General features: G+C 34.3%; 1 protein-coding gene across 20 annotated transcripts in view; it reads left to right on the top strand.

Annotated features, from left to right (window-relative positions):
- Positions 1-1,572, top strand: part of Arpp21 (cAMP regulated phosphoprotein 21) — a 155,501-nt gene extending 153,929 nt beyond the window's left edge. For all 20 annotated transcript variants that reach the window (XM_013156331.3, XM_063260361.1, XM_013156329.3 and 17 more), the window contains one exon: positions 559-1,572. In XM_013156331.3, the coding sequence (XP_013011785.2) occupies positions 559-816 (258 nt within the window). In that variant the 3' untranslated portion in view covers positions 817-1,572. The remainder of the gene's footprint in view (positions 1-558) is intronic.
- Positions 1,573-13,069: the final 11,497 nt, after the last annotated feature.

Raw genomic sequence — 13,069 nt, 5'->3', positions numbered from 1 at the left:
AGACAGAGAGAGACAGAGAGAGAGACAGAGAGAGAGACAGAGAGAGACAGAGAGAGAGAGGGAGAGAGTCAGAGACACAGAGAGAGAGAGAGACAGAGAGAGAGAGAGGGAGAGAGTCAGAGACAGAGACAGACAGACAGACAGACAGACAGAGACATTCAGAGAGAGACTTGGAATCGATTTTTTTCCTGAGTGCTCAGTCAGGCCAGATGCTGCCCGAGGTGTAGTGTACCATCCCAGCAAACTTCCAGTTGATCTTTGAAATAGGTGTTGTCCAAATAGTGAAGGTCATCAGAGAGGGTAAGTGACTTCCTGAAGTGAAAAATAGCTAATAAATGGCAGAAGTAGTATTCATGACTTTTTAAATCTCACACTAAAATGTGCATGGAGTGGGGATATAATTTAGTGTTAAGGGACATAACTAACATGTGCAGTGCTGTGCATTTAATGCCCGGGATTGGCGAAAAAAAGCTGAATAACTTTTGCAACACAGTAGTGTTCACTGGGCATTGAAAAATACTCTTTTCACACTGGGCTCTTGCTTATGTCTTTCTACAGGTGCCAATGACCCAAGGTTCTCAAGGATTGCCCCAGCAGTCCTACCAACAGCCAATCATGCTACCTAACCAGGCCGGCCAAGGGTCACTCCCAGCCACTGGAATCCCTGTTTACTGTAATATCACAGCACCAACCCCTCAGAACAACCTTAGGCTAATTGCTCCACACTGCCCCTCCAGTACCATCCCCATGATGTCGGCTAGCTGCCGGACAAACTGTGCAAGTATGAGCAATGCTGGTTGGCAAGTCAAATTCTGAGAGCCCTGTCTGTGGCATATTTCATCAAACGTTACCCATGGCCTTTACAGGAAGAGGGGCATGTCGGGAAAAACGACTGAGGACTTAAGTATTCTCTCAACAATCAAATGATTGCTGCTGGTATTCTGTAAAAAGTAAACAAAGACTAATACACACATTAGCTGGTCAATGGTGCATATTTCTGTCATGTCTGCTAGGTATGCCTTTATAGCTTAGCTAGTGACATGAATTCATCAAGGTAAGATTTTCTCCTACCACTGAATACCACTGTGTAGACTATAATATCCCTAATTTGGTTTAGTTTTGTACTTTGTGTTGAGTTTGTGATGCTAAAAGTATTTAAAAATTATATGCTAAGTCACATTGTACCAAAGCTGTAATGGAAAAGAATTGATGAATGGAAGGAATAATTTATATAGAGTTTTCTTTTTTAATGGATATATAGTGTATTGTAGTGTTAAATCTAAATAAAAATATTTGACCTTATGGAGGAAGGTCATGTTTTTATCACCAGTTTGATTCACTCTCTCTTCAATGTATGTTTTATTACTCATTATTATTATCTTCCTCAAGCACTGTTTCATGGATTTTACATAGAAAAGGTCTCCTGGGCATTTATAATAAGTTGGTATTACATTGGGAGATGTTGTACACAAATACTTACTGAACTGAAGTTTTTGTCATAATTATACAGAGATTCTTACAATATTATCTTGTCCATTTTATTAATAAATTACACATTTTTGAAGTGCATAACTTGATTTTGACTATCGAACTACTGAATCCATGTAGCTATATTTTCACAACAAGGAAAATTTAAATAATTTTAGTAACAGTAGTCCTTTACTGACCCTTTTCTTCTTTCCCGAGTTTCAGTATGCATGGGACTCTTCCATTGTAATTCTACGGTTTATACTGGACCTTGCAGTGAAAAGTGTTATTACTATTAAGAGTCAGTTACTCAAGTGTAGTTTGCTATGGTAATTTATTACAAGGTAAACAGAGCAATTATTTCATCACAAAGACCTGGGAGTTAGCAGACATTCAGAATAAGCTCGTGGCTATCTCATCTCAAAGTGATGAATTTTCCGTAGATTCTTCAGGTAAAATTGAGTTATCCCATCTTGAAAAATAACAGTGTAACTCTGAATTCTGAGTATCAGACCTTCTGATAGATATTTAATTGGGGAGTAAAATCTCATAACTTTCACTTTAATATTACAGAATAATAAGGAATGTTTTTTTTAAAAATTTAATACACCCTGATGGATTATTACCAATAAGATTGATATGGAAAATATATATGAAAAATTGCTATTGCTATTTGTTTTATTACTTTTGCTATTAGAATTTCCATTTTCTTAATTAACTGAGGTTAGAATTAAGTAGTTAGAACCTCTATTTAGCAGATCACTATGTCTTAGTATTATTCTGTAAATTCCTTTAACATTTAAGAAGGAACTTTTCCCATACTTTAGTGAGCTTCATTCTGTGTGAAGTCTGTATCATTTTCTAAAATCTAGTTGGAGTCAGGGGCCGGGTGTTTAGCTCAGTGGCATAAGCGCCTGCATAACAAGTGTGTGGTCGTGAGTCAGATCCCCGGTACTCATAAAAAAGAAAAAAGACAAAAAAAAAATTAAATAAATAAAATAAGATCTTAGTTGGCTTATTTCTGTTTATATTAGTATACTTGACCATCAGAAGTGTTATAAAAATGGGGTGTTCATTTCTCTTTCTTTTATATTGTGACATTAAACGGATAGCTGCCCTAAGGAAAGACAGTTATGTTCCCCCAACAGCTGTGCTCCTCTGATGGAGAGAGGCAGTTGATGAATATGGATCCACTCGTAGGTTTCTAATCATGGAAGTGGTCCTATACATTAAGGTCCAAATACAAACATGATTGTTTATCTTCTATTCATAAAATTCTGGAAATCTAACATCTTCTTTAATGAAATTTAGAATTACTGTGCTTTCTATTCAATGGTTTAAAATACACCCAGTGACCCAGTGGATGTGGTAGAGACAGGTTTATTTTGTTTCTTTTCTTTTTTTTTTTTTCCTTTGTCACTCTGCTCCATGCATGGTAGTCTTTCATATTTAGTCATTTGATATTTACTGATATTGGGTCAAGTCATTTCCACACCTGTGATATGTCAAATACTATTATTCTTATGGTTATGCTATATTAAAATGTTTGAGATGGTTATATAAAATGATAATGTTACTAGTAAAATATTTCTATAATTTAACTAATTGTCCAGAAAACATACCTTTTGTCAGATTGGTTAATAATTTTATCAAAATAACATTTAAAATTATAGATTACTTAGTTTATAATATTCCATTGAGATAGATGGAAACTAAAATATATAAGTGCATAAATAAATAGCTACAGCTGTCTTCAGTGATCTTACATACTTTATATGAGGATAAAAGACTAATCTTTGCACTTGTCTATTTACAAAATTTTATAACATGGCTCATTATTTCCTAATTCTGTGGTACTAGTCAAAACAGGAACATAACTAAATGTAAACCTCTTAGATTTATTCCTATACATTTTATCTAGCTAATCTGATAGTTGGAACTAAATGTTCTAAACTAGGACACTAATTAATTTGCTGTAATATTGCTATTGCTTTAATATAATTTTAAAGATATGAGATATATCAGGAAAATATGCTTTAATATAGTTCTAAGGATATAAGATATATCAGGAGAATATGCTCTCCAACATTATGGAAATAAGATCATTTAAGTAGTTACAAAATGGTTGAAGAACTTGACGTGCACTTGTTTAAGAATTCATTATAAAATCTCATATATATATTAATCTGAACAATACCTTAAAAGGAAATTAAAACTAAAGCAAATATAATCAAGGAAAGAAGATTGCTAGCCCAGACATGAATTCCGAGATCTAATGAACACGTCTTTAGCTTTCCTTCCACTCTTGCCATCAGTTGGACTGTGAGGGGACACTTTGCCGTCCCCTTCCTCCCACCACCTGTATTCTGCACATGCAGTGGACAGGTGCACACAGATACGCCGAGTGCAGGCCGCTCTCACCCTTGTCCTGGAGTTTCAGTCACAGGTAATGGGATCATGTGTTAACCCAGAATAAAATATTGTAAAGATCACATCCTTAAGGTTGTAGCTAAGAAACATTTTTTTGTGTTTTGTATTCCAAGTAATATCATAATATCTGGGCTATAAATATTCTATACAAATAGAAAGAGTACTTATTTTCTAAAACATTTTCAATGAAAGACCTCTTTTAGAAAAATGATTCGTAGCTGTTACATGAAATACACTGTTCAAAGGACAATTACAATTGAGAGACAATGTAAATAAAGGTTATATATATATATATATATATATATATATATATATATCTTTTTTGAGATAAGGTCATGCTGTGCAATTCATCTGGCCTTGAACTCACTATGCAGCCAAGGCTGGTTTCAACCTCACAGTGATCCTTCTTCTTCGGTTTCCCAAGTGTTGGGATTACAGATGTTGCTATCACACCCAAGCATCAACAATCCTTTTGAGAAGATTTATGAAAATCTTTCCTAAAGCACTTTACATTATGATTTCAAAGACATATTTAATTTGCATGTTTGTTCAAATACATTTGACTATAATATCTTTTGTTAGTGGAAATATCAAAATACTATATTGTGAAGAACATTTTGAAAACATATATTAAAATTCCTAAAATATTGGCACACATTTTCAATTTTTTGTAATTTCAGTGGAGACAACGTTCTATATCAAAATGTAATGCCACAATCCTCCTTCCAACTAAGGCATCTTTGGCAAGTGCTCCAATATGCACTATCAAAGTTACTTCCATAAATGGTACAGGCATAGTGCCAAGCTTCTTGGCTTTACATTTTGAATTATTAATGGTAAATAATTTGCTATCTATATTTTGTCTGCAGTTATATTCATAAAATTATAAAGTATATGCCTATAGTTGTCCCTAATGGTTTGCATATTTCTGTATGTCTGTGATGGTGAAGATCCAATGACTCTTTATTTCTCCATGTGAAGATATAAGACAATAAGAATGACCAGCACACTCATTTATTCAGCTAGCTTTTATTGTATACTTGACTAATTTTCAGCCTCAGTCTATGGAGACCCTACTTCCAAGAAACTTATGACCCTTTAGGGAAAAAAGTATATCAGTGTATAAATAAATAAAAGTTTTAAAAATTGACTATAGATCTCATCTGGAAAGTAACATAAAAATAGGATTTTAGAAAAGGAAGAAGAGGTTTTGGCCTATAAGATATCGATAGTTTGTGAATGTGAGTGATTCATAACCTCAGCTAAGAGAAACACATAAACATCAGAAAATACGAAGTATAAGTTCAGATGCTTAAGTAGGAAGTGACTAGGTAGAATAAGAAGAGAGGAGTTCTGGGACGTTCACAATTGGCTTTATTGGGTGACCTTGAATATCAGAGTTAAAAGACAACCAGCAACTTAAAAAGATTTTAGAAGGTAAGGTAACGTAATAACAATCATGATTTGTAAAGCACATGTCTCAAAAACAAGGATAATGGATTAGACTTGAAAACACTTTTCCTTCAAAGACCAAAGAAAGCACTAACAATTAAAATCCGTCAACAGCCGCGAAAGCATTATGATGTAAGTGAAGTGAGTTACAGCTTCACTCGTAACACTTAACAGTTTTATTGTATATGCAGCAAAGTTTGAGAGGTTATCTTAATTTTTTTCCCTGGAAAAAGTTTTCTTATCAGAGCATGTAAATTCTCTATTTTATGCTGTATCACAAGGCATAATGGGTATATTCTACCAGTATTAAATAGAGACTGCACTGAATTTGGATAAAATGGGTGAGGGCCATCCAGGATCAATTACAACAGATACTGGGTTGATATTCAATGTTCCTGAAATTAGATCTCGACTTTCCATTATCGCTTGTTTTGAGAACTTGCCTATTGTGGCAATTTTGAGAACTTGCCTATTGTGGCTCATAATTTTTATCTGTACTCTTACAGATGCCATTGTTTACGCACAAGGCAAGACATCTTTGTTTCTTTGCATGTTATTTGGTTCAAACCCCTCTTTACTAGTACAAATGCTTTCCTTTAGAGATTCGGCATTATTTTCTAATAGTTAATATTTATTGGAATTTGTATCTTTTCCTGCTCTCAGCAGGCTTTTCAGCCTCTAGTCTTTTCTTTAGGAAGAGTTGCCATTATTATGTGTCAGTGGCAAGAGAATCTTACTTTTGAAACCAGGTCCTTTGCTGCTCTCAGCACATTGTACACAGTGGAAGTGACAGCATGTGATACCCTTCCCCTGCAGATGGAAGTCGCTTTTTGGTTGATATCCTAGCAGAGAACTTTTTTTCTCTACTGGACATATTGAGACTTCTTCCAAGACCTTATTAATCATCTACCTGTCAACAGAAATATAAGAAATATTTTAATGTTAGTATTTGTTATTTGATATTTTACATGCTTTTTCGATATTGTTGGAATATGAGACAGAGGAGGTTAAATATTGAAAAAAATAGAAGAAAATGTAAATCTGATTAGGAGTAAGCTCTAGTTTAAATATGATGAACAATCAAGGAACAAATCCACCAGACATTAAATGTGCAGAAAACTCAGGACCGTATCGCTCATGGCGCACCCCAAACACATACTGTATTAACAGATTTGAAACCATCAAATCAAAGTGTGCATTGCCGTGATGCTATTATAGCTTTGCTCTCTCTTGTCATTCTATGTTTTTTCCGTATAGAGTTTGCAGGTGAAAGCCTTGGGCTCTTGAGAAGGCCAATTGATAAGCATCTGGTTCTGCAGAGATATTTCCTCCTTTTGTGTAAAAGAGAGAAGTGAAACTAAACGGCTTGCGCTAAGTTCCCAATTTAGGAACATTTGTGTTGTGAAGTTTCATAGATCCGAAAGGACCTCACATTAGAGAACATTTGTAGATGTAAGCAAATTGCAGAAGCAGTTCACATGTCTGCCATGTTTGTGGTATTTCAGTGTTTGTATGTGTACATGTGTGCACACACGTGTGTGTGTCCATGTGTGTGTGCTTATGCTTTACATTGTGTATTTGTGTCATAGGTGTATAAAACTTCTATCAGACTTAAAGATCAAATCTGATTCACAAGCATTCTCCTGGAACAGAACTTGTTTATCAGTCGGGAACTTACTGTACATGGAGTGAACAAAAATATGATGACTTTTTAATATTACATTAAGAGACACATTGACATTAATCTATTAAAATGCTCCCCCTCATTTCAAACATACAAATTTCTAATCATTCTTCTTGCTTTCTGAAGCAATTCTGGAAGCCCTCTTTCGTGATTTGCTTTAGCTATGCATCATGGTTGCTTGAATGTCCTGAATCAATTCAAAATCTTTAACTTTAGTGCTCATGTTGATTTTAGGGAGCTGCAAGAAGTTACTTTCACATAGTTCCAAATCCAAAGAATAAGATGTGGACACATCGTAATGTTTTTATTTTACAGAAATTGCTACAAACACGTTGCGTCATTTCAAGACATTGAGGGAGCCACAAAATGACACTCATAAGAGAGGACTTCCAGAATTCCTTCAAAAGTGACAAGGACAGTGAAATAATTGTAGTTAAAGTGATGATGGGATGCTTTGAGGGTGGTAAATGGCAATGTGTCTGTTTTTATTATTTGATTTGATTTAAACATTAAACATACTTTTATCATACCTTATAACTCACATTTTCTTTAAAAAAATTTGAGAGTGCTTCACCTTTCCATTAAGAGAGGTTCCATTATGCATGTGGTGTATTCTTTGCTACTTGTATCAGTCCCATGAATTGTTTCTTAACTAATGAAACCTAGAAGCACCAAACACTCAGCTGTAATCTTAGGACTATGAGAGTTTGAGGCAGGAGGATGGCAATTTGAATCCACTCTGGGAAACTTGGTGACTTAATGAGACTACTCTTGCAGTTAAAAATAAAAGAAATAAAGAAAAAAATCATAAACTGGGAAACTCACCTGCTTCTGTAAGAAACTGCATGATCATTTGTCATTTTCAAGAGTTTTAAGTTTTCATACTAGAAGAATGATGCCACATTTTCAAATGAAATGCGCAATCATTTCATTATTTGAAAGGAGAAAGGAAATACTTAAGGTGCTTAATAGTAATGTAATGGAAAGCAATGACCTTAGACCTAAGGCAGAAACAATTTAAATTGGACACTAAAAACATTTCACTTGAAGCAATGGCAATCATGCAGTAAAATAATTTCTTAAGGGAAAAACAAGGAGACACCATTAAAAGAGTTTTTTAGAAGACATAAAATCACTTGCAGTTGAATCTAAGTTCATTTATGATTTATTTCTTTTCCAAGCTTATATGTTATCACAACAAGAAAATTACCTGGCGCAGTCTACTTACTTTGTGTCAGAGCAGGATCTTCCTTAGACCAGATAACTAAAGTGTCTGATTTCCTTTTTCAGTGCAAAGTATAAAACTCTGAATGGAATCTTGATGAAAAGTCCACCAGAATACAAAGGGCTGGAGTTGTGTGTGAAAATTTACACTTACACAGTGTCTTACTATATTTCCCTATTTATACACACAAAAATACCTACTTTAATATTACCAGATTATAGATCTATGATTTTATTTATAATTTCTTCAAGGAACTAATTGATAGATTGTTTTCCAATTAGTAGCTCCTGAACTGTCTGTGTTACTCAGTGTGGGGCAACATATGCATAATATTCCTCCAAAACACTAAATTACCTTACCTGCAACATGAAGTACAAAAGCAAACTTTCCCTAATGTCAGAAGTCCTGAGTTTGAATATGAGTTCATACACACACAGACACACACACACACACACACACACACACACACACTACTTGTGCATATTCTGTGGAGTTAATGCAAGTCCTCCATCTTCAATAGTTGCAAATTCTCCATTTGTAAGTAGCAACAAAAATGGCATGTAACCTGACCAGTGTGCAGATACAGAGACTGAGCTCATGATCAAGGCACTTTCTGGAAATATGTGCATTCTCAGTAGTTATCTTCAATTTTCTTTTATAATGAGAGTAACTTCCTGGAGGAATCCATCATTTGAATTGTTCTTTTCTCCCCTTGCTGTTCTATAACTCATTTGGGAAATGAAACGTCACACCCCTGCTCAATCGCCATCCATCTCTACGATACCTACACTGTGGCCAGTCCTTGTCTGTCTTGGCTGTCTGTTCTCTCTATATCACGATTTGAATATGTAATATTTCCTCCAGCCTTATCTTACACATGTGTGTCAAGCCTCAAACTACAAGATGATGGACACACTATGTGGCGTGGCTTCATACCATAATGAGTGATCCTCAGAGAGGCAGAGTTTAAGTAAGAGTGCCTCTGGAAGGCAGACATGCACAATTTATCTTTTATTTATTTTTCTTTGAGGTTAAGTTATTCTTGTCAGTCTTATCCTCAAATCTTGTATTTGTATTCCTATGGTGACCATAACAAAATACCATAAACTATAGACTTAAAACAGCAGAAGTATATTCTCTTACAGTTTTGAATTCTTGAAATTAAAAAAAAAAATTATGGTAGTGTCTGGGCTTTGTTTCCTCCACAGGTTCAGGGTAAAATCCTCTCTATATTCTTTCCACTTCTGCAGCCCGAGACATCCCTCAATTTGGACAATGTAAGTACAATTTTGCCCTATCTTTAAATGGTCATCTATCTATGTGTGTCTCTGTCTCTGTTTTTTTTTTTTTTTCTCCTTTATAATGGTACTAGCATAATGCCTTTAGGATAATTATTAAAAATTCACCTTAATCTGAATACATCTACAAAGACCCTAAGATAATATTCCCAGGTAGTGGGGATTAGAATTTCAACATACTTTTTGTTTCATGGGCACAATTTACCACATAAGATACCCCAAGCTTGCAATATACTAATGTAATGATGTACAACCTGGATCAAATTATAATGTGTCCTACAGTGGTGGTTTGTATTTCACAAGACACAGCAAGTTTTTTTTTTTTTTTATAAAGACCAAATTTAGTGTCCTTGAATATAGTGCATGTGTGCCACTAAATAAGACTTCTTCTAAGAATTTCTTTCACTAGATCTTTTACTTTTAGTCTGCTGATCCCCTATCAAGCAGATGGTAATGTCATAACTTGACATTACCTTTTACATAACTGCTGTAAACCCTCACATTCCTCACTGGAGTTCGTATTCTTTCATCCAATAGTCAGTCTTGGATTTATTTACTAACCTTCAAAACAGAGATAGTTACTTCTTCTTCATTTTTATGTTTAAGGATAAGATGAAATTTCACACAGAAAGTTCAGTCCATGTGTTTGTCATTGCAGTGTGTGGTGTAGTACATATTTCAAAGGCCCTGAGCAATTATGAAATCTGAGTGATTTACAGCCAGTAATTGGGTAAGTGGTAGGGGCTAAGAATTCCAGATTTCATGTATTTAGAAATATCAACCAGTAATTTATTCTGTCAATGCCCTAAATTTCAACCAAGAAACTTTTGAGATCCCTGACAGAACTAAGCAATGTGAATAAGTCTGGATAACAAGAAACACAACCTCTCAGGTTATTCAAGACTAGGAGTATATTTAGAGTAATCCTGTGACTGAAAAAAGAAAAGAAAAACAGACACAGACTCTCAAATGCATTGGAATTTTCCTCTTTTCAAAGGTACAGAATTTTAAAATAATAATTTTTTTAAAAAAATTATAAAATCCTGGCTCTACTTTATACAGTTTATTTAAAAATCACTGTTAGTGACCACTCCCAACATTTACACTACTAGTTAGTATTCCTTGCTTAATAGAAAATACATACAAATGAATCATTTCTGCACACACAAACATGAATAAACTTTATAAATAGTTCAGCAACAGAACCCAGTTATAAAGGCATTTACCATGCGATTGCTTTTGTGTAATGTTCAAGTCATCCATGCTTGCTGAATCAGGGTAATTTGCACTTGCAAGGGGTGATGGAAAAGGGCAAACCCAACAGTGCACAATTTAGTGCAGTACCAGGCAGAGACTGTGCTTCTGAGAAGGTTGCCAGCAGTGATCAGAACTTTTTTCCAGTCAGTCTTTCTTTTGCATTTTATCCATGAAGATAAAGACAATTTTAATTGATGAACAACTTTTGTATTTCCTGTCTCCTTTGGATTTTTTTTTGCTAATTTGAAATTGAGACTTATTGATGTCTTTATTAAGTATATTCCACGTTATACAAACTAATTTTATTGCCTCTAGGAATATTTCTTACATTAAAAATCCAATTTTGTTACTATTTAACATATTACATTTCTGTACTAAACAGCCAGGCAAGGCAGTTGTAAATTAATTCTTGCCTTGTGCCTGTGATTTTTCTTTACTACATCTGAAATGAAGCAAATGACTTTGCAATTAATGCCTTTCTGAAATTCTTCATAGACAGCTCTCAGAACAAAAAACAAGGAATAATCATTTTCTCTTCCAAGAAAGGACAGTCTTCTCTCCGATCCACTAGACAGTCTAGGCTTAAAGTGAGCCTTTGCTCTTCCTGATATGTAATTATTCTCAGCAAGAAAATCTTAACCTAGGTCAGCTTTCCACTATGCTAATTAGCATATACATTCTTTATAGTTTAAATTGTTTGTATTCTTACTGAGACTGTTCATTTGTTAAAGCATCCTTCACAAACTTTCAGTTATAAATGAGGTTTGTCATTCAATCAGTCTCTGTGTTATGCCATACACAGAGGTCAATTACAAATGTTTTTACTTATTTGTAAAATGTGCAATTTATTTGTAAAGTTAAAATAATGAAGTTTTTAGAATAAAATATAAAAGCTCACCTTTGGGATATTGGAATAATCACAGATTTCCTATTTTCAATTTTATTGGTCTTAACCAAAACAACAGAAAATAAAAAGGGCACTCATACAGCAAACATAACCAATTAAACTTCCCTCAAACTAAGGAATTGTTATAGTAAAAATTCACCATTAAAATACTGAAAAAGAAAGCCTACAATAAGAGAATTTATCTATGCAAACAAATGGTAAAGCATTAAATTATAGATTATATGAAATACAAAGAATTCTAAGATCATTAAGAATGAGGCAATAAATCCAATAGATAATGTGTGTTAAAAGTTGAATATATACTTTCAAAAACATGATGTCTCCAATGATCAATAACTGTGAGAAGAGATATGTAACTTACTATGCGTTATGGAATGCAAATTAAAATCACAAGAAACATAACTACCACATCACCAGAATAACTGAAATGGAGCATTAGCAGGAGAATACTGAATAGCAGCGGAACGGAGAGTGGCTGAGCACGGAGACCTCCCATGCACTGCCGATGGGAGCACGGAGTGGAGTCACTGGGAAAACCATATGGCAGCATCTGTTAAATATAAACATGTGAGGGACGAGGGACACAGCTCAGTGGCACAGCACCTCCCTGGAAAGGTCGTGAATTAGATTCCCAGTAACAAAAAAGTAGAAGTAAAAACATGCACATCATCTTCATCTGTACATATAGCAAAAATAATGCTTACACAACATGTACATGCTTAAGTATGTTTGTAGATGTGTCATATGTAATAGCTAAAAAATAGAAATGATTCAAATATCTACTAGCAGTGGAATGGTAAATAACATGTGACCCATTCATACTATGGAAATGTATACACCTGCGAGAATAAATACGAATTTCTGCACACACAAACATGAACAACTTTATAAACACTGTTGAGTAACAGAACCCAGTTATGCAGGAGTATTTCCCATGTGACTGCCTTTATGTAAAGTTCAAGTCATCCATGCTGCTGAATCAGGATAGTTTGTACCTACAGGGGACAACATAAAAGGGAACAATCCAGGTTGCGAATAACCTCACATGTCTCATCTAACTATTCTGTACCCAGATTAGGTCAATTTACAGAAATTTATCAAACCCTTCACTGAGATTTGCTCTCCATTTTGCACCACTGTTACACTTTAATTTTTTTTTTTTTGTTTTGTTTTGTTTTGTTTTACAAAGATTAGTTCTCTCTGGGAAAAGAGCTCCTATTGATCCTTTTCAATTAAGAAATATTTTTACTTATTCACTTTTATGACAACATTATAGAATGTGTATTGGACACACAACATCTAAAAATAAAGCTTTTATCAGTACAATATTTTTTATGAGAAGGTAGTTG

The sequence above is a fragment of the Cavia porcellus genome, unplaced genomic scaffold (genome assembly GCF_034190915.1).
Source record: "Cavia porcellus strain 051 isolate PalLab524CR breed Dunkin Hartley unplaced genomic scaffold, mCavPor4.1 scaffold_13, whole genome shotgun sequence".
In the NCBI taxonomy this organism is placed as follows: domain Eukaryota; kingdom Metazoa; phylum Chordata; class Mammalia; order Rodentia; family Caviidae; genus Cavia; species Cavia porcellus.
This window is presented reverse-complemented; position numbering and strand designations above follow the sequence as displayed.